Here is a 21,999-nt window from a genome sequence, read left to right on the forward strand (position 1 = left end):
CCCAGCTCTCAGGAATGCGTATCACACAGCTGACCCTGAGCGCAGTATGTCTATTTGGGGGAATGACCTGGAAAACAATAGCAAATCGGGGTCTTTAATTTTGCCTACAGTCTCCAGCTTCCCTCTCCACTCCTTAGGAAGTATATTTTGACCCTCTTCCCTTCCTTAAGGGAATTCTACCTGCATTGTAAAATCCTTGAGTAAATTGTTCCTCCAGACCTGGTGTCCTATTTTCCTGCTATCTCCTCAAACAAATAGGGAGTAACTTCCATTTGGAGACCTTCTACCTAGAGAAACAACAGTTGTAATCTCAGTTGTCCCACACCAACTTTTGCAATCTGTGTCGCCTTCACATTCTGCCTCCTTCTAGTACTTTGTACTAGTTTATCCAGCTAGAAAAATCTGCTCCCCATCCCCAACACAGGCTCCATACTTTCCTCCTCAGTTTTTTCAGTAAGATCCTCTCCTTTCCTGAGGACTCCCGTTTCTACCTCTAAGACCTCCATTGTTCCTCCCTTTCAAATCCACGTCTGGTGTCCTGTCCCACTTCTGCATTCTCTCTACCAGTTCTTAGGCTTAGAGCCAACCTCTCTGATAGAGGCTTCCTATCTTTAAAAATTGCAACCTGATCAGGCATCTACATCTTCCCTGAGGTGGTCTCCCTAACAAGACAAGTGTCCATTGGATACCCTACAAAATCTTTACAACATTATTGATTACATTCCACAATATACTGACTGTGCTTTCTAATCCCCACCCCTCTCCCATCTAGCAACCCTCAGTTTTTCCTCTATGTCTCTGAAACTGTTTCTGATTAGTTCATTCATTTATGCTTTTCTTTAGATTCCACATATAAGTGAGCTCATATGGTATTTGTCTTTGTCTGACTTATTTCACTGAACATAATGTTCTCTAGGTCAATCCATGTTGTTGCAAATGGTAAGATTTCTTTCTTCTTTATGGCTGCGTAATACTCCATTGTATAAATGTACATGATCATTGCACTGTACACCTGAAGCTGAACAATAATGAATGTCAACTACAAGTTTATATATATAGTTACAAGAAGCAGAGTACAGCATTAGGAATAGAGATAGTGGAAATATAATGGCTGTGTGCGATGTCAGAGGGATAGTGGATGGGGGAAGGGGGTTGACACAGTGTGAGGGACATAAATGATAAATGTCTAACTATTACATGGTTTTGCGCACCTGAAACTAATAAAAAAAAATTGCAACCTGAAGTAAGTACTTGGCAACCCAGGACCCATACCCATATAAGTGAAATGCATTTTCCCTTCCAATAAGTACTCTTACTGAGTGGAAATCATATTTTCTACCCAATTGCTTCAGTTATTTTCCAGTACCGATCATTATAACTAATTGGCTTTTGAAAACGAATGAATCTTGGCCCTCTGAGCTGGAGAACTTTGAAGCTGGTCATGAATGAGCACTGCCTGAAGGCAGGCCCAGCGCTACCCTAATCTCCAGAAGTCTCCGCTTGGCTGCTCCGGCCGCACCCCCGAGCAGGACGTGATGGACAGGGGGAGGGCCTCAGGGGCCAGTGCTGGCTGGGCTCCAGGGGGCCTCCTAGTGGACCTCGCAGCAGGTCTCAGGGTGGCCGCTGTGTGGGCCCAGGCTCGCTGCACTGGGTTTCAGGGTGGTCTCAGCGTGGTCTTGGGGCGGCCACAGGGGGGCTCGGCCAGCCTTGCAGGGCAGCAGCGGGCAGGGGAAGTGGGAGGCCCGCCCACCAGGGCCGGATGCAAGGCATGCCGGGAAGCCGCACTTCCTCCTCGGGGGCCTCCAGAAAACCGCAGAGCTCGGGGCCAGGGCAGGCCATCCCCGGGGAGCCGACAGGATGGCTGAGGGCAAGGCGGGCGGCGCTGCCGGCCTCTTTGCCAAGCAGATGCAGAAGAAGTTCAGCAGAGCCCAGGAGAAGGTAGGCACCGGCCTCGCTACCTGCCGGTCACCGCTGCTATCAACGAGCGGAGGCCCCTGGCATTGCGAGGGGCATGCAGGGTGCTCAGGGGGCCCAGGAAGCCTGGACTGAAGAGAAGGGTCTCCTGCTTCCCGGGGGAAATGGGAGGTGGGCAGTGGGTGTCCAGGAAAACAGGCAGACTTGACAGAGACGGAGAACATGGCCCGATCTTGGGCAAGGATGGGCGAAGCTGAGGTGACAGCCGTCTCTCTCAGGAACCTCAACGCTCGGGCTGACCCAGAAAGAGTGAAGGAAAGGAACTAACGTTGGCAACTGCTATGTAACAGTTTTTAGTCTAGCAATCCAGCAAGGATGGCATTTTACAGATGATGAAATTGAGGGTTCAAAGAGGGTCATTTCCCAAAATGGTAAGACAGCAATGACCAGCCCTGCTGCTGGTAAATGCCACCGGTTGGCTTGGACCAGAGTCGTTCTGCATGATTCTGTACCTAACCCTGCCTGGCCTGTGGGTGTTGTTTAAGCTGATGTAAGTAGGAACCTATATCTGCTTCCTGTACAGTCCCTTTGGCGTTGCAGAGCACTGCCCCAGGGCGATGAAGGAGCATCTCTTTTTTGTGTCCTTCGTTAGATCTAGCATTTAGGGAGGCTGTCCATCTATAACTTGCCTATCTATGTAGATTGTGTGGACGCTTCTCTACACATTTTAATGGCTTTCTTGTTTCTGCCTATCCAGAGTATGTATTTTTTGCTTCTAACCTGAACCTCTTCTGTCCACCTGTCAACACTCTGGTAGATAAGATGGTATGGGAAGATGAATAAGCCAGAAGAAAAAGAGAAGGGAGAGATAAGAAGGACCTGACATAGAATGGTGGTTTTCTACGAGTTGGTCTTAGAAGCATTTGGATAAATACCACATGCTTAAGAGCTGAACTATTTGTGTCATTTTCTAAAAGCACAGCACTGGCTTGGGTCCTGGAAAGATGAAAGGTAACCAGCTCTCCCAAGAGGGATTATCAGCAATCAACAGAGAATTGATGGAATGTAGATAGAGCCCCTATCTTTAAGAGGCTCACAATGGGAGAGGGGAAAAAGGAAGCCGGGTCATGTGAAAGAACTGAGGAAAATGGAAAGATTTTGTGTGGCTAGACTTTGTTACTTCACCTCACTGTAACTTCACCGGGGTCATGGTTTCAGCCTCTCCAAAGGCTGTCTTGTTATTGATTTGATAGCTAAATGTCAGAATCTATGGGAAAGTCCAGTTAGAAGCAGTGTGGAGAAACTAGAAAAGAAGTACTAGAGAAGAGGGGAAGGCTAGCTATACTACGGGTTGGAAAAACAAAAGGAAAATCCCAAAGACAAAAAACTTAGGGATAATAGTTATTTTTAAAGCAACAGCAATTGATTGCACTTCACGCTCACCTTCTGTCCCCATCCAGCCCATCACCAACATTATGCCCTTGCTTTGGGATTTTTCTCCTTTTCTAAGCATGGGCTCCTAAGCCTTTGATAAATAATGTACCTACTCTGGGCTTCAGATTCTGCATCTATAAAATGACAGAAATTCAGTGATTTGGAAACTCAACGTGGTAAGGACACCAAAGTGAGAAGGGGAGATGGCTCCTTGAACCTCAAACACTTCCCAAAGGGAAAACCAGCCTCCCAGGTACACCCTGTTTTTCCTGGTCTGAACCCTGAGAAGACATAGAGAAGCAAACTCAAATCTGCCCTGGGGAATTCCCAAGTTGTTACAGAAAACAAAAAGATACTCGGAACCCAGACTTAGACACAAGGGCAGGCAGAAATTGAACTTGGAGTAGTTCAGCTGACACCCTAGAGATCGAGAATGCTGTTTGGATAGACTGGGAATGGTCTGGGATATGGCGAGGAGCTCAGCTCAGCCTGCCAGAGTCTTTAAATCTTGGGAAGTTATTTTTATTTTTATTTTTTTATGGTTGAATGGGAAGTTATTGAAGGCAAGATTAAAATGGCAAAAACTACAGTCAAAAGAAAGGACTCCAAAAAAAAGAAGAAGAAGAAAAGAAAGGACTCCCTGGAACACTTCACAATTTTTCTATAAGCAGTTAGCTGTAATCTTCTGAGTAATATGTAATAACTATCGTCAAATAGTCAAATGTGTCAACTATCAAGTGCCAGCTATGGCCGAGGCACAGGAATATAAGGAAGACATGATCTTTCCCATTATAGAGCCGATATTCTCATGATATGATCGCACTTCATCTTTTCAACCCTTCAGCATGTTATTAGCATCCCAATTTTAGAAATGAGGAAACAAGTCTCAAAAGAGATTGGCAAGTGTGAGAACTATCGCTGGAACCCAGGTGTATTGCCTTTGGACGCCAACCTCAGGCTGCTGTCGTACCAGGGTTCCTGGTAACCCGCTCTGACATCTGTGCCTCCCCACTTCCTGCTGGCCTGCCCACTTCCTGCTGTTCTTCTCTCAGGAGCAAAGCTAGGAGTAGGAACACCTTCTGCTCAGGCCTCCTCTGAAAAGCTAGGAGTGAAGGTCCGGTGACAGACACAATGGAGAAGAAGCATTCTTGTTTTATTTTCCAGTTCTACCCGGACTCAACATGAGACTGAATTCAAACGGGCTTTATTGTGTTTTGACAATATGATACATCTTCACATTTCAAACTAATGCTTTCACCAACTCTTTGTGATTGCTGTGACACACCTCTCAGATCTCCCCCAAAGGGTATTGTTTACCTCTCCTTTGTTGGCCTCTTCTTCTGTTGACTTTTACTCAACTTGTATCCCAGATGGTCGATCAACAATATTTCGAGAAAAACTGCTTTGTCTAGGATACAGGGCTGCACCCAGGAGGGAATTTAGAAACGCGTAAGAGGCATTCTTGCCTGGCAGAAGCTTACAATCTAGTTTGTTTGTTTTTTTTAAAAAAAGTAAAGTTAGTGACCTGAGACATCTGCATATCTGTGGGAATTCAGAAGACAGAAAGATTAAGAAGAATTGAGGGAGGGTTTTAGTTGGAGCCTGAATTTGAGATAGGAATTATGGCTAATTAGTAGTTCTTCAGGCAAGGGGTGAGAGAGCATTCCAGCAGAGGAATGCCAGCATGCAAGGGATGGTCTGGAAACCCTTTTAGGCAGAATAGTGAGAAAGGCCCGCTGAGCTGGAGCACAGGCAGTGGTGGGAGAAAAGGATGGAAAGTATATTAGGGCCATATTAAAGAGAACGGACTTCAACACATATCCTGAGAATAAGGATTTCTTACATAACTACAATATCGTTACTGCACCTAAGAAAAAGTTTTTAGCAAAATTCCGTAATATCTAATATCCAAGCCCTATTCAAATTATCCCAACTGAGAGAAGTCACTAACTGAGATATAATAAATGATTATTGGGAAGGGTCATGGTGAGGAACTATACCCACCAAACATGTCTGCAGTGATGGATGTTTTTAAAGCTATACCCTCCTACTCCCGTCTACACAAAAGTTAAATCAATGAACACTGGAATATTCCTCACCTATTTCACCAAGAGTTTACATTTTGCAACATTTACTTTCTCTTGTCCCTGTCTTTCTCTCTATCTATATTCTAACTTCTCAGCTGCTAAACCCAGCAAATTGGAGCAAAATTCTCAGTGCAGGACTTTAGGGATTAGTATTATGTGGGCTTTCATGAGAAAGTGATCCAAAGGTAGAATTTATTAATTCAACAAACATCTGTGGAGCCTCTGTACATCCTCTTCCCTCAAGGAACTCTAGTTGAGGACAAACGTCTACAGCATAGTATAAATGCCGTGACACCTGGCCCTGTTGCTTAGGGCAACAAAAGACTGGGGCTCAGGGCACTGGATTATGTTTCCAAGGTGCTAATACGCATCTTTCCAGTTTCAGAATTGAAGGGAGGAGTGTTCCCTCGGCACACACCCTCCCACACCTTCCAAGCCTTTTTACCTTGAGCCTTTTGGGGGTTGGGGATATAGGTCTGCTTGGGGAGTGCCACATGGACTCTAGATTCAGTTGACCCCTTTATCCTTTCAACCCCCTCCCCCTAAAAAGAACCACGGCCGAGCAAAGGAAGGGAGGAGTAGCAGGAAGGAAATGAGAGCTGTGGTAACCACTAAACAAGGTGGTTTTGCAACTTTCTGGTAGAGGACAGTGTTTTGTTGAGCCAGGGAAGATGGCAGACTCTGCACACCCAGAGCTGGGTGTTAAGTAAGGTAGAGTTAGAAACACAGACAAACACAAACGGTTAAACTGGAAAGGAAATACAGATATTTATAGGGAAGGGAGTAGAACTAGATATAGTGATAGTGGATTTGTATTGAATACTCACCTTAGGGCAGCACTGGGAAAGCAATTTACATGCATATCATTTAATTCTACCAACAACTCCAGGAGATACTATTATCTTAACAGAGGGAAAGGGAGTTCTGTAAACCGAGGCTCAAGAGTTTAAATGACTGGCCCAAAGGCTCACAGCCAATAAGTGCAAAGGCCTAGATGAGGGCATATACGTAGCTGTCTGTCTCCAGAGCCTTGATCTTAACCACTATAGAGAGAGCTCCAGAAGTGAGAGGTACTAACCCCAGGATTAAGAATGGACACACTTGAGTCAGAATCTCTTCATAGAGCCTTTCTCACTCCCAAGACCTGGGCAGTCTTGCATGTGATTCAAAGCCCCCCACAATGAGACTTTCTAGTTTCCTTACCCATGTTCCCCATGACACCCTAAACCATGCTGAACCATCCCATGAAGCTGCTAAAATTTGCACAATCCTGTGACTTTGCTGCTGTCGTCTTTGCCTGGAACCCTCTTTCCACTCTCGCCCTTTATCCTCTATTCCAATCTAGCAAAATCTTAATTCAAGGCCCAGCCCATTGGTCCTCTCTTGTATCTGTCTCACTCTCCTTCCTGTTACAAGTATTAAGTATGTATTTGCTGGATACTGAGAAATCTAGATGAGTAAGTCAAACGCCCTATCCTCAAGGAGCTCACAGTTTAGAAGGATACATAGCTGGATAAATACAAATAAAACAGTAACAGAAGTGCATACAAGGGACAGAAGGTGTAAGTGCTTAGGAGAGAGCGATTAACTTGATTAATAAGATGAAGTACATATAATTGTCAGAACAGATATAGAGGATGAATTGCATTGTTTTAGATCATAGCCTGACAGACAAGGTGGGGAAGAACATTTCGGAAGGAGGGAACAGCATCCACAACAAGCGAAAGTGTGGCTTGTTCAGGAAATGAATAAAGTGTTAGGGACGGAGAACTACAGGAAGAACAGTGAGACCTGAGCCTAAGTGATGAGCTAGATCATTGAGACCTGTGCACGGAGAGCTTATCTATAACTTATAGATACATAACAAGTATTTAATAAAAATGTATGAAGCAGATAAATGGAGAACCATTAGAAGGTTTTAAGCAGCAGCGTGATAAGCCTATTGTAGCAGGCCCATGAGAAACAATCAGGGCTGGACTGAAGCTGTGGCAAATGAGACTGGAAAGCATGGGATTCCCAGAGATGGACATGGTGAGGGATTCAATGAAGGAGGTGAGAGAGAAGTAACTGAGGGCAGGAAACTCCTGAGATCCCAATTTGGGCCTGGGGGTGCCTCCTTCCAAAATGAGTTACAGGTAGAAGAGTCAGGACTTTCTTGTTTGTTTATAAGTGAGTGTCTGTCCCCTGTGAGAACAGGTACTGTATCTCTTCATTTCCACGTGCTTTGCATTAGCACGGAGACCAGGATGACGGTTGGCTCTCAGGTTCCCAGGGCAGAGGAGATAGACATGGATGACATTCGTTTCTGAGTTTCAAATGCATTTTATCACGGCTTCTCAAAGTTTTCTGCAAGGTCCCTCATAAGGGAAGAGTCTCCTGCCCACCTCTCTCATCTTATCTACCTAGAGGAATCTGTGGCTATGGCTGGAAAAGGGCCTCCCAAGTGAAAAATGTCTTCAAGACTCATGTTTTATCTTTAAAAGCCATGTACATTTTACATTCTTCTTATTAATCCTTTTTAAATATAATACTCTCCCCATATCCGCCCCCCAAAAAAACCCACTGTAAAGAACAGTGTCATTCCAGGCTTCATATATACCCCCTGGTACACTGCTGCAAAGCCCAGGAGTATCCCCATTTGAGAAGAACCACAAAGCATGATTGTTTATTCAGCTGTGTGCTATATTTCTAATCCTATTGGGCTGATAGGAATATGGCAGCCCTTTCGTTACATCTGAGACTCTGAGAGAAGCCAGGGTCATATGAGGCCAACAAATAAAGAGACTTAACTATATAACCTTATGGACATTTCCAACTTCTATCCTCAGGTACTACAGAAGTTGGGGAAAACTGTGGAAACCAAAGATGAACGGTTTGAACAAAATGCCAACAACTTCTACCATCAGCAGGTAATCTGGAGGGTGGGGAAGGGAAGCTTGGGAAGAAAGAAGGCATGAGGGCTGAGTGGCGGAGGAACAGCAGGTTTTTCAAACCCGCAAGCGTCCCTACTAACCATCCTCCCCCAGGGGAAAGGGCCACAGGATGCCCTGATGCTTACCCTTCCCCTGGAACCAAAGAAACCTACCTTTCCTGTTCCTACCGACCCTGGGTTCTGGGGGGCAGACAAATGTTGGTTTATCTTAGTGGTTCCCCCAGGGGACCACCAGTGGCATCACCAGGTCCTTAAACAAAATCAGAATGAGTCCCTGCCACCTTATTCACTTCCCAGGGTGCCTCTCTCCCACTCTAGGGCTCTTCTCACCTCCATAGCTCTACGTTTTCCTTGTGGCCTCTTTGTCTATTCTATCTACCCTAGTAAGCCCTTTATTCTAAAATAATACCTCCATTTATCACCGCCATTCTCACCAGCTAACCTCCTATTCTCACTGTTTCTTCTGTCGTCACTGGATATTATGGGTAATTTTATGTAAAAAATTTAAATTAAGAAGTGGATAACAGAGGGTTAACTTTCTGTGGGATATCTGACTTTCCATCTCCATGTACCAGGCATTCTGCTCAGTGCTTTATCCATATCTCATTTAATTCTTATGTCAGTCTTGAAGATCGTGATTCCTTCTTTATAATAGAAGGGCGTTGTTAACTCAATGAATATCCAATTACGTTGCAATTCTGACACTGACTCCCCAGAGTTAGGTCAAGTTTCACAAGTTAGGTCACATTTCACAGGTTAAGGGCACAGTCCCCCACTAGACTGCCTCACTTTAGACACTAGCCACACGCTCCCGAGTTCCCAGGTCACCTGCATTTCTGACCAACTGGCTACAAATTTGGGGGTTCCTACTAGCTGCTCAGCTTCCACAATTCACTAGAAAGACTAAAAGAACTTAGGAGAGTACGTACAATTATAGTTTTATTATAACGGATACAAATGAGGACCAGCCAAATGAAGACATATAAGGTGAGGTCCGGGAGGGTCCCAAATGTGAAACTTCTGTGTCCTTAAGACATGTCCCCCTCCCAGCACATCGATCTAGTATTACCAACTAGGGAAGCTCCCCTGAACTTCAGTTATCTAGAGTTTTTATTGTGATTTCAGTATATAGTGAATCATTGTCTATGTCATTGAACTTAACCTCTAGCTCCTCTCCCGCACTGGGGGGAGTTTGGGCTGATATGACCTGTCTCAGAGCCCTAACCACCCAATCCCATGGTTCATCATTTCAGCCTAACCAGTCACCATCCTAGGTATGGTCTGAGGGACCCACATAAATAACAGAGACACTCTTATCACTCAAGAAATCCCGAGGATTTCGGGGTTACTTCCCAGGAACCAGGGCCAAAGACCAGCCAAAATCTTTATTGTACAACATCAGGCAGTTAATTGAATTATACGGAAAAGAATTCCTTAGAATTATATTAAAAGGCATTAGCTATCATTTAATTCAGTAGTTGACTGTATAGCAGAATCATTTGTAAATATTTTTAAATGCAAGGTCTTTGGTAGGAGGACCTGGGAATCTGTACTTTTAAGTGTGTTTTAATGGAAAATTTCATATATATACAAAGATAGAAAAACTTGTATAGTGAATCCATGTGGACCCATCACTCAGCTTTGAATCCTGTTCCATCTTTCTCCTCACCAACTTTCTCCATCCTCGATTATTATGAAGCAAATTCTAGATATCATCGTTTTATCTATAAAAATTTCACTATCAATCTCTGAAGATAAGGACTCTTAAATATTACCACAAAACCATTATCACACCTAAAAATATTTTTCTGTAAAACATTTCCTCATAACAAATTGGAAAGTACATCAAGAAAAAAATGAATTAAATTATGATTTCACACTCTCCCATGCTATCAACACTGTTTTATAACCTTACAATTCCTTTGTTATGTATATATATGATCTCTAAATACATCCACTATAAATAAATATGAGATTTCCAGAAGTGAGATTATTCCATTCATATGGTTTTATATCTTGCCTTTTTCACTTAACAATATAGTACAGATATCTTTTCAGATATTTCATGTTAAATATCCCACTAAAACATAAGTTTTAGTCATATCTAAAAATATTAACAATAATTTCTCAATATCATAAAATATCCAGTCAGTGTTCACACTCCTCTAATTGTGTCATTTTTTTCTCAGTTTGTTTACATCAGCCACTTCTTGACATGTTTAAATCTCTTAGAACTAATCTCTAGGCTTCTAACGCCTCCCTTTTGCAGTCTGTTTGTGAATAATACTAGCTTGTGTTCCTGCGGTTCACTGCAGCCTAAACTTTGCTGATGGAATCTCTGTGGTATTGTTGAACATGTTTCTCTATCTCTTATATTTTCTGAAAATTAATTGTTGAGGAGATTCAGATTTTTGTTTTTGTTTCTTTTGGTGGCAAGAATACTTACTATTATAGGTGTTCTATTCTTCTATCTGGAGGCACATAATGTCTGGTTATCTTCTTTTTTGTGTGGTAGTAACAGCCATAGGTGATCATTAACTAAGGAATCTGTGTTTTACAGTAAGCTTTCTAGGTAATTATGATGTAGCAGCTAGTCTGAGAACAGCATTTGGCAACAACTGATCTCGTCTAACTCCTTTGAGGGGAAATAGGATCTGACTGAGAGAGAAGTGATCTCATCAAGGTAAACAGCATAAAAGTTGCAGAGCTAGGATTCAAACTTAAACCCTGTGCTTTTTTCCCCCGGTTGGTCATGTGCCCTGTCCCTCACCCACAATCAGCTTGTAGGTAAACTTTTTATTAATAAATATCACTCCCGAACTTCCCAGCCTGATTTCCAGGCCTTGCCACTTGCATAGGTTCCTAATCAAATTTCCATAGGTAATTTTTCTTTGAGGGCTCTGCTTGCTTCCTCCTTTCACTCTCTCTAGAACATAGAGGAAGAATTCTTTTCCTCAAGCAGTATTTTAATCTTTTATTTCTCATAGTGACAGCTGCTTCCAGTTCATTGCTCTTAAAATCAAACCTAACAATCTAGCTTCATCTTTCCCTTCTGGACCTCCTTTAGGTCAAACATTTTCAGCACTTGTTCCGGGTTAGTGAAGCTACTTATTTGTTTTGCTGAATGTTTGGGTTTCTCTGAGTCCATGTTTCTCCAGCAAGTAGGGAACCCCAAGAGAGGGATCTTCTTCTCCATCCTCAGTACCCCAGTTCTTGGGACATAGTGTCTGCCCACCTGAGTGCTTAGGACAAGCTTCTCAAGTGCGTGGCTCATTAACTGAGGGCTGGGACTGTTTGTATAAGGGATGGGAAGCGCTAAGCCAGACGCTTTATAGTGCTGCCAGGAGTTTGCCAAGGAGTCAGAGCAGCAACGCTAAAAAGATTTAGAGCTAGAAATGGCCTTACCCAGCATTTATAGATGAGGAAACGAAAGCCAGAGAAGTGGAATAACTTGCTAGTTGGTGGTAGAGACAAATTTTTAACTCCCAGACAAGTGGGAACCTCAGACTGTGAGAGTCACATCTGTCACAAAGAAGAAATGTGCTGGGATTATTCAGCCTGCAGACATTTCAGGGAGGACACACAAGTCAGAGAAATAAAATGACACCCAGTGCCATCCCATCCCCCACTATCACCACACACACACACACACACACACACACACACACAAATACACACACATACACACTTTATCTCCTCAAAGGAAAGAGCAAGAGCATAAAGGAAGAACTTTGACCAGGAGGCCTGATTCTAAAACACAGAAATGTATTTGGGCTTTTGTGAGGTGCAGTGGAGGGCAGAAGGCATTCACACTTTGTGGACTATGGTATAAATAGTACCCCCTAGTTTGGAACAGTGTACGTACAGCCTGCACGATCATACATGGTAGCCTTGATTATTGATCTGATTTTTCAGGCCATAATAATATCTAATGGGGTAAAAAATTAAGAATTTTATTTGTAGAAATTATGCAAGATAGTTAATAGCTTTTGTTCCTCAAATAGGTATTTTTGAGACCAAACCTTCATGGTGAAGTAAAAAGTTGAGTCCGGAGGAGGCATCCCATTTGGGTAACCCCTCTCGTAAGAGAGCTGTACTTTCGCTTTAATAAAAATCTTTGCTCCTCTAAAAAAAAATGTTGAGTCCATGTTGTTTTCTTTCAAAAAAGAAACTGAAATCCTTATTAACTTTTATAATCCCTAAAGCTCTTTAAAACCTTGGTTATCACGTTTTCAAAACTTTTAAACTTATACCGATCTACTATAGCCATGTTTAAAACATATTATGTACATTTAACGTCTTAGAATATTTAAAGTTTTTTGCTGTGAATGAAAAAGCACGGAGGAAGTGAAACATCCTACTTGGTAATGCTGGGTATTTCTGAATTTTTTAAATCGACTTAATTTTTCTCCATCATGCACTTTCTCACAGTCACCAGTGACCTCCAGTTACCAAACCCAGTGACTTTTACCAGTTCTTCCTGCATTCTAACCTCTCTGTAGCGTCTGACCCTTCCTTGGTGGTTTCTCTGATGCTCTCTTGATCCTCATTTTCTATGACACACTATACAAGCCCAGTTCTTTCCCCTCTCTGACATTAGATTCCCTCAAGACTGTCCTTGTCTTCATGTCCCTTGAGCCCTGGCATTCAGTTCCTTGAGAAGAACTTTTAACCTGAAGTCTGGTCAAGAGTTTGAACTGGTTTAGAAGTGCGCTCTGGAGGCAAGAAGATAAATGAAATTAGTCCAGTTTTCTTTACTTGACTGAGTAGACCTAGCTTTTTTGCTGCTAAAGTTAAACAATAATGATCTTTCCCTTAAAGATTTCCACAGATAACAAAAAAGTTTTTAGGTAGAATTTACTGGATTTTCAGTTTTTCTGCTATAAATTTTTTAATACTTTTGGTGTGCTCGATAGCTGCTATAGTAATGAACACAAGCAAATAAAACAAGGGAACAAGTTCACAAGTATTTTATAGTGTTCTTCCTAATGCATCTTAGCTCAAATCCTCCATCACCTGAACTGGTGTGAGTGTCACTATTCCGACCATAGGCCTGGCCCTGTGGAATACCCTGGAAGTGGGCTGTACTTTCACGCCAGTCCCACACTCCTGAAATCAGGCTCCAAAATGGCAGTGGTCTGGCCTCAAACTTCCTTCTCACCCAACTCCTAGAAGCTGGGGTCCACACAGAGGAAAGAGACCAGAATGGGAAGGGGCTTTAAACAACACCCTGAGGAAGCCTGTGAAAGAGAAAACTTGGTACAGGACATGTGAAAGAAGTATTCAAACACATGTGCAAAAGAAATGAGATCTACTCTGAATGCAGACGGCCAGTCTAAGACTAGTGTGCAGAAGTTTCTAAGAGTCAGAGCTATTTACACATGAAGTGCAGTCTCAGCAAGAGGTCATGAGTTTCTGGTTGCTGGAGGCATTCAAGAAGCAGAGGCTAAATCAGAGTTACCGTGTTTTGCTGTGTATAATGCACATTTTTTGGCCCAAATTTGTGAGGGAAAAGTAAGGATGTGCATTATATATGGGTAGTATTAACTCCTTATCTATGTAAATGTTTTTAACTCTTTTATTTATGCTTATGAGTTAAAAATGTAATTCTAGAAATCCGTATGCAAAATAATACCCTGGAATATGATAATCAGTTTTGTGGAACGTACAACGAATTTGCAACGATGAAGAGTTCTTGGCCTTCTAGGATGGGTAAAATTGTAAATTTGTTACCAGTACATAAAATTTCTTATACCTTGTATCTGTTCTTGTGTTTTGTAATTATTTGTTACATAAAATTTCTTGTACCATAATATGTTAAAAAATTGATGCTAAAATTCCTTTATAATACAAAAAACAAGTACCTAAATGTAAACAAATAAAATTTTGAATTAAAAATTAAAAGAAAAGATTTTTTCCCTGAAAGTTTGGGCCAAAAACGTGGGTGCATGTTATTCACAGGAGCGCATTATACGCAGCAAAATACGGTATAACAAAAGTGGTTCATCTGTAGAGTTGAGATTTGAACTTCCAAATCTAAATACCTTTACTCTCCTTACTCTCTTTTACTCTCCTCTCTTCTTTTTTAGCAGGACTCCCAATCTGTGCTTGGGAGTCCTAGCATAAAAAAACGTGAATTCAGCGACAGGAGCATAGGTAGAATCAGATGGGTAGATAGAACCATAGATGAGAACATTGCAGTTGGAACAGGAGAGTCCGTGATGAGGCTCCTTGGAAGAGAAGTGTAAAGCAGGTGACTGATGGAAGGGAAGGGTAAAGTGGGGCGATGCAGAGAAGAATATTGGAGAAGAGAGAAATGACCTGTGATGGTGCAGAGAAGGAAGAGAGTCTGGTGTCTGCAGAAGATGGTAACAGTTTACCCAGAGAGGATGGCGTAAGCCAGAGGGTCACATAGGACACTTAAATTTCAACAGACGAACATGGGTATAGGCTCTTATTCACTGGAAGGGGGAACAAACACAGGAAAGAAGACATGCCAGTGCAATGGGAGCAATCTCCCAACTTAAAAATTGCCCAAAAAGAGGCAACTTCTTGGTAAGGAGAGTAAAGGCTAATTGCAACATTTGCAAATGTTTGAAGAAATTCTGCTTATAAGCTACTTTTATACTTGGACGTCTGGAACATCTTTCCAAATGATCTCTTTAGTCACCAAAGGCATTTCTCCCTTTCAGACAGAAGGCCTCAAGCTATACAAGGACCTGAAGAACTTCCTTAGTGCAGTCAAAGGTGGGTATTCTAACACAGAAGAATCCAGAGGGCGCTTATGCAGCTAGTGAAGAGGTCTGGGGGATGGAAAAAGAAACACCATACTTAGGCTTTTTATCACTTGCCTGCCCCTGACTCCTGGAACTTTGTGGGCCTGGGAAAAGTAACATTTCCGATCCCAGCCCCAACCAGCTTCCCTCAGTGACAACCCAAACCTTCTGAGTTTGTCCCTCTCAATTGGATCCACTGATGTGCCTGTCACCCATATTTATACCAAAGTACTTTTTAAGAACCTTAATGGTAAGACTGAGATCTCTCTTTCCAGTGATGCATGAAAGTTCAAAGAAAGTGTCAGAAACCCTGCAGGAGATCTACAGCAGCGAGTGGGATGGGCATGAGGAGCTAAAGGCCATTGTAGGGGTAAGAGTGTCCTGGGCTTTACAACCCTTCACAACTCACTCCTGCCCTCATTTCATCCTCATCTTAATTTCTTCATCCAAGCAAATAGGAAAACAAGGGAACCAACTCACATTGCTCATTTGTATAGCCACGTCATGGGTGGAAGGGAAAAACTGCAACTATGAAGGTGAAAACAAGTTTGCCCTAATCGGTGGGCTCCTCTGTTTTAGACCCTCTTCCCCTCTTTAAAACCTTATGGAAGTTTTACCTACATGAAACCTAATTGGTTATTTTCATGTAATTATTTACTCCCAAACTTCCCTACCCTTCAAGCATGAGAGTCCAAGACTCTGACCATCTGTTCCTGTTCTTAACCCCTGAATGTATGTTCAGTCTCTTATCGGCAGTTCTTTGGGCAAAGGCTGTTTCTTCATCTGACTCTTTGCCAAAATCCAACATGGTATTCTGTATACAGTGCTCCAAAAAGGACATCTGTTGCAGGAAGAATTTGAGTGTTTCCCTGGTATGCAGTTGTTGTTGAGAAGTGGAGCCCTCACCACTCCGCTCTGCCTCTATCCCACAGAATAATGATCTCCTTTGGGAAGACTATGAAGAGAAACTAGCTGACCAGGCTTTGAGGACCATGGAAAACTATGTAGCCCAGTTTGGCGAGATTAAGGTACTCGATGTACAGAATCAAGGCGGGGTTATGAGTAGCTCACATAAGTTAAAGACCATATTGAGTTAAACATGGTAAGTTGAGGTAGAGCTTATGGTTAGGATTGAAGTTGGGAAGAAGAAGGATTAAAGTGGAGGGCTAGACAAGAGGTTAGAGTAGAGGGTTAGAGGTAGTGTGAAGGTTATGTTTAGACTTAGATTTCAGTGAACTAGATTTGGGCTGGTTTTAAGTTAGATCCAAATCAGAGCATCCCTTTTAGTTGTGAGAAACAGCTGATGGGACTAGAAGATGGTTTTTGTGGAGGAGGAACTTAGAGGAGTCATAAGAGTTACCTTCAAAAACTTGAAAGTCTGTTAGGTGGAAGAGGAATTGAGCCTGTTCTAAATTGTTCTAGGAAGCAGAATGAGAATTCATTTATTCTTCTTCTTATCTTATCTCATTCTTATAGTTATATTTATTGTTATAGTTATATATATATATTTATTGAACACCTAGTATATCAGGCACTGATTTTAGATTAATAGGAAGAAATGCAAGGGAGCCTTAAATCTCTAATAGTTAAAGCTTTCCAAAAATGAAATGAGATGAAATATACTATGAGACGGTGACTTGTCTATTCTCTGTTCAAACAGAAGTCAAATTACTTCTTATCTTGGTTATTGTAGAGAAGCTTCATGTATCGCATAGGAAGTTAGACCAGATAATCGCTAAGATCCTTTCAAATTCTGTGATTGAGAGAATGAGTCAGAGGTCAATAACATTGTTTACATCTCCCTGGCATAATTTGTAGTTCAGATTGAGTCAATTTTCTTTCAGTGTTCATATTTTTAGTGTGCTTTACAGTTTTCAGAGTACTTATATTAGCATTTGATCTTTAAAATAACACTCTAGGGCAGATAAGGCTACTGAGGCTCCAAAACAGATGGGCCTCGACCTAGGTCACGAGGCTAACAAATGGCAACGCTGGGAGTAAGACCCCAAACTCCTGCCTTTCAATTTCATAGGATTCTCAAGACCATTTTCCTGGAGGCTGAACCAGTGCATAGTGGGTTCATAGGAAATATTAATATCTAATTCAGGCTGCCATGTGCTCTGTAGGATTGCCCTTACTCTATCTCCTCCTGAGAATTCCCCACTCTTTCCAGATAGTGAGGGAGATCCGTTGGGTATAAAACCCTCTTAGAACGTGAAATGTGATAATAGGACCTAGGACTGTTGCCTCTCTGTTTGGTACCCTGTTACCTCCATCCTGACCGCGGAAGAGCATCAAGGCCTTCTCTCCTGACTCTGGGTTAGGAAAGAATCTCCAAGCGGGGTCGGAAACTCGTGGACTATGACAGTGCCCGACACCACCTGGAGGCGGTACAGAATGCCAAGAAGAAAGATGAGGCCAAGACTGCCAAGGTAAAAAAAAAAAAAAAACAAGCCTAGTAAAACCTTCCTGCCCTCTCTCCCCGTGATGGTGGCAGGTGGCTGGGCCACGCTGGCTTTAGGAAATGATTAATTCAACATCCAATATCCTCGAGGAAATTCTCTCTCCTTTGACACTGATACTTTAAGGACAGCCAGAGACTTGAGGCTGGGAAGGGCATGGGTCTGGGGAAGAAGCATGGTTCCAAGTAAGCCTAGTCCCAGAAACAATGCAGAGGATAAAAGAAGCAGCTTCTAGCCTGGGATTCAAGGTTGAGGAGAATTGTCCTGTCTCTTTTGCCACCTAGGCAGAGGAAGAGTTCAACAAAGCCCAGGCTGTGTTTGAAGAGCTGAACCAGGAACTGCTAGAGGAGCTGCCTGTTCTTTATAACAGGTAAGGACTGAGATTCAGGAACGTGCTGGACTCGAGTCACCTCATGAAGAAAGAGCCCTAGTCCAAGAGCGGGATGTAGCCTCCGCCCTGCTACTAACTTGCTATGTGATGCGAGGCAAGCTACCTTATCTCGCTAGACCTTGGTTTCTTCATCTGCAGTACAGAGATAACATCCTTGCCCTGCCAGCTTTTCCGGGTGTAAAGACAAGGCACTTGGATCAAGTCAGATCTTGGCAAGTAAAGTGCTGTCATCATGCAGACTAAGAGTATCTGGTTTCATGCACGAGGGCGTGTTGTTTTAAACGAGCTTCATGGGTGACCATCCAGATTTACACAGATTTACATAAATAAACCATGGGATGATTATTTCCATTAATGAAGATGTCTTTGCTTCACAGTAGGTAAAAGTGTTTCGATGTAAATTTTCTACATTGGAAGAAGAATCTGAGCAGAAATTCTGTTTGTGTCCTATGTTCTTCTCACTGTACAAAATATGCTTGAATGCAGTTGTAATCAGAGTATTCCACATTATCACTTAATATTAGTCTCCATACGATGGAGCCTTTTTAATGACTAACCTGTATTCTAAAACATTAATTATGTGACTCCTAATTTAAATAGAATTGAAATTTTATAGGGTCTTTACATGTAAACTTCCCCAATTCATTTCCAATAGAATTCCATTGATGTACATACAGCTTCATAGAAGTACAATATTGCATAACGAAAAAGAACAATTGCTTATTATCATAATTATAATTATATGTCCTTGTATTTATATAGCACTTTAAAAATTCTTCAAAACACTTTTGTGTCTCCTTCAATACCTAACGAGCCTGAATCAGACAACGTCACACAACTAGAGATTTGTTACACTTGGGTGTCAGCCTGGACTGGTAGTGTCTCTTCGGCCTTCCTTCTCCTGAGGGTCAAGTGTGCGCCTGGCCTGGCTCTGAGCAGTCCACATCCCACACCATCCTGAGTCCTGGGATGTGGGGTGCTTTTCTCCGAGGAGCCTTGATGGTAGCTGGCTTTGGCTTATGCTGCTACCTTGTATTTCAAGCAAACACTTCCTTTACCAACCCTGACCTGTATGTTTGTTGTTTTGCCTCCTGATAGTCGAATTGGCTGTTATGTGACCATCTTCCAAAACATTTCCAACCTCAGGGACGTCTTCTACAGGGAGATGAGCAAGGTAAGAAACAGATGGTCAATTAAGATACCTAGGTGCGTTTTTCTAGTCAATATGTATGTAGGTAGTACTAACTTACTCGTACATAATCTCATTAAATATCCTTATCAGCACCACAGATTTTTGCCTTTTTCTCTTAATGAAATAATAGCACTTGGTTGATTGTGTTGACTGTATTAAAGCACATGTGTCAGAGGGCCCTTTTCATCTCCGTTAACAACTGAACATAATAGCATCCAAACTTGAGCTTCAGCTCAATAAAGGAGGTTAGGCCTTTGGAAGGAACAGCTGAAATGGGGATCCAAACTGTGAAATCTCTGTCTTTCATTGCTAGGGAGCAGACAGGGCAGTGTTTAAGCACAAGTCAGTTTCTCAGGTAGTTGGTCTTGAATAGAGCCAATCCTGTTGAGTGACAAGCAGTCACAGAACATGACCTCCTGGGGTCCTTTCTAGTCCTGGGATTCCAAGACTCTTTGCTGTTATTTATAGTCACACTATTAATTATATTCACACCCACATCCACGCATGTTCCTCTCCACCGTTGCTCTGGCTAAATTATGATTTGCCTAGTTAATATTACAATGAGTTTTCATTCTCTGGACCACCTGAGAGAAGCTAGAACCTCAAACCAAACATCAAACGTCACAGACCCAGGCTTAAGAAAGCTGCCAGTCTGATGGAAGAGACAGAACTTAAGAAGGAAGTCAAAGAAGAAGGGGTGGTGGGACAGGACCCTGGACACTAGTGCAAAAGAGATGAGGAAGAATTTTATAGTTAAGGGTGGGGAGGTTTTATTTTGGGGAGCTGTCTGAAAGAGGAGGGAAGGGACGTGCCAGCCTCAGGTGCCATGTGTCTAGTACTCATTTCTCTCTTGCTGGCTCTAGCTGAACCACAATCTCTACGAGGTGATGAGCAAACTGGAGAAGCAACATTCCAACAAGGTCTTTGTGGTGAAGGGACTATCAAGGTGAGCAACTTCTGAGACTTTCCTGCTTCACTTGTCCTGTGTGTGAATGTGTTCAACTCTCGTCTCGAGTCCCAAATCCTGGCCTTTCCTTTGTGTTTGTATACATGATATTGTTTGTTGTTTATACGATGTCTCTATGTAAATTCTTTATCTTTTTATGAAATATTTCAGCTATAACTAAAGGTATAAAGAATAGTACAACAAATAGCCATATACCTGCCACCAAATTTAAGAAAGCAACTATTATATATATAATTGAAGCTGCCGGTGTCCCTTACCCACTCACTTTCTCTTCCTGCCCACCCCCTGCCCCACAAAGGTAATCACTATCTTAAATTCAGTATTTATTACTCCCATGCATGTCTTTTTACTTTTATTATACACATACATGCACACACAGAAAATATTGTTTTGCATGTTTTTAAACTTTATAAAAATAGAATTATACTGTATGTTTTCTTTTGCAACTGCTTTTGTTCTCTTAGTATTGTTTGTGAGATTTATTTATCCTTGTTAACTCTGTGTTACTAGCTCTGATCTTTCCTTACCATACTGTTATGGATGATATTGTATGGCTAGTTCACATTTTATTTATCTGGCTTCCTGCTGGTGGACATTTGGATTGTTTTCCAGCTTTTGCTATTACAAATAATGTTGCAGTGAACACATTTTACATTTGTGTGTGTGTGTGTGTGTGTGTGTGTGTGTGTGTGTGTGTGACAATTACCAAGAGCTTCTTTAAGGTGTGTACTGGGAGTGGCATTGCTGAGTCACAGAGTCTGTGCAGTTGGGCATCGTCAGCCTTACTAGATATTGCCATGGCCAATTTATTCTTCAAAGTGATTGTTCCAATTTATAACCCACCAACAGCGATTAAAGCCCCCATTGCTCCATATTCTTGCTACATGTGACACTGTCAGACTTCTTAATTTTTCCAAGCTAATGGGTATGAAATGGAATTTTTTGCAGTTTTAACTCACATCTCTACAATTGCTAGTGAGCTTGAACATCTTATCTTGTTATTAGCCATTTAAGATTCCTGTTCTGTGACTCCTGTTTATTCTTTTTTCACATTTTTCATTTGCATTGTTTACCTTTTTTTAATAATTGTTTTATTTTTCAATTACAGTTGACATGCAATAGTATTAATATATTAGTTTCAGGTGTTCCACATAGTGATTAGACATTTATATAACTTACAAAGTGATCACCCCAATAAATCTAGTACCCACCTGACGCCATATGTAGTTATTACAGTATTATTGACTGTATTCCTTATGCTGTAATTTACATCTCCATGACTATTTTGTAACTGTCAATTTGTATTTCTTAATCTCTTCGCTTTTTTCACCCATCCTCCCAACACCCCCCAGCTGGCAACCATCAAAATGTTCTCTGTATCTATGAGTTTGTTTCTGTTTTGTTTGTTTATTTTGTTCTCTAGATTCCACATATAAGTGAAATCATATGGTATTTGTCTTTCTCTGTCTCATTACTCCACTCAGCACAATACCCTCTAGGTCCATCCATGTTGTTGCAGATGGCAAGATTTCATTCTGTTTTATGACTGAGTAATATTCCATTGTATATATGTATCACCTCTTCTTTATCCATTCATCCATTGATGGACACCCAGGTTGCCTCCATATCTTGGCTATTGTAAATAATGCTGCAACGAACATATGGATGCATATGTCTTTTCGAATTAGTGTTTTGGGTTTCTTCAGATAGATACCCAGAAGTGGAATTACTGGGTCCTTCTTTGTCTCTTGTTATAGCCTTTGTCTTAAAGTCTACTTTCTCTGGTATAAGTATTGCTACCCAGCTTTTTGTTGTTGTTTCCATTTTCATGAAATAGCTTTTTC

At 41.9% G+C, this 21,999-nt stretch overlaps 1 protein-coding gene across 2 annotated transcripts in view; it reads left to right on the top strand.

The window, feature by feature from the left end:
- Positions 1-1,784: 1,784 nt before the first annotated feature.
- The window catches only part of BIN2 (bridging integrator 2), a 30,440-nt gene continuing 10,225 nt past the window's right edge, over positions 1,785-21,999 (top strand). For both annotated transcript variants that reach the window (XM_019724544.2, XM_074325680.1), the window contains exons 1-9: positions 1,785-1,938; positions 8,264-8,344; positions 15,060-15,114; positions 15,419-15,513; positions 16,076-16,171; positions 17,468-17,575; positions 17,890-17,975; positions 19,095-19,170; positions 20,052-20,134. In XM_019724544.2, the coding sequence (XP_019580103.2) occupies positions 1,858-1,938; positions 8,264-8,344; positions 15,060-15,114; positions 15,419-15,513; positions 16,076-16,171; positions 17,468-17,575; positions 17,890-17,975; positions 19,095-19,170; positions 20,052-20,134 (761 nt within the window). In that variant the 5' untranslated portion in view covers positions 1,785-1,857. The remainder of the gene's footprint in view (positions 1,939-8,263; positions 8,345-15,059; positions 15,115-15,418; positions 15,514-16,075; positions 16,172-17,467; positions 17,576-17,889; positions 17,976-19,094; positions 19,171-20,051; positions 20,135-21,999) is intronic.

Source organism: Rhinolophus sinicus, linkage group LG02, assembly GCF_036562045.2.
Source record: "Rhinolophus sinicus isolate RSC01 linkage group LG02, ASM3656204v1, whole genome shotgun sequence".
Classification (NCBI taxonomy): Eukaryota; Metazoa; Chordata; class Mammalia; order Chiroptera; family Rhinolophidae; genus Rhinolophus; species Rhinolophus sinicus.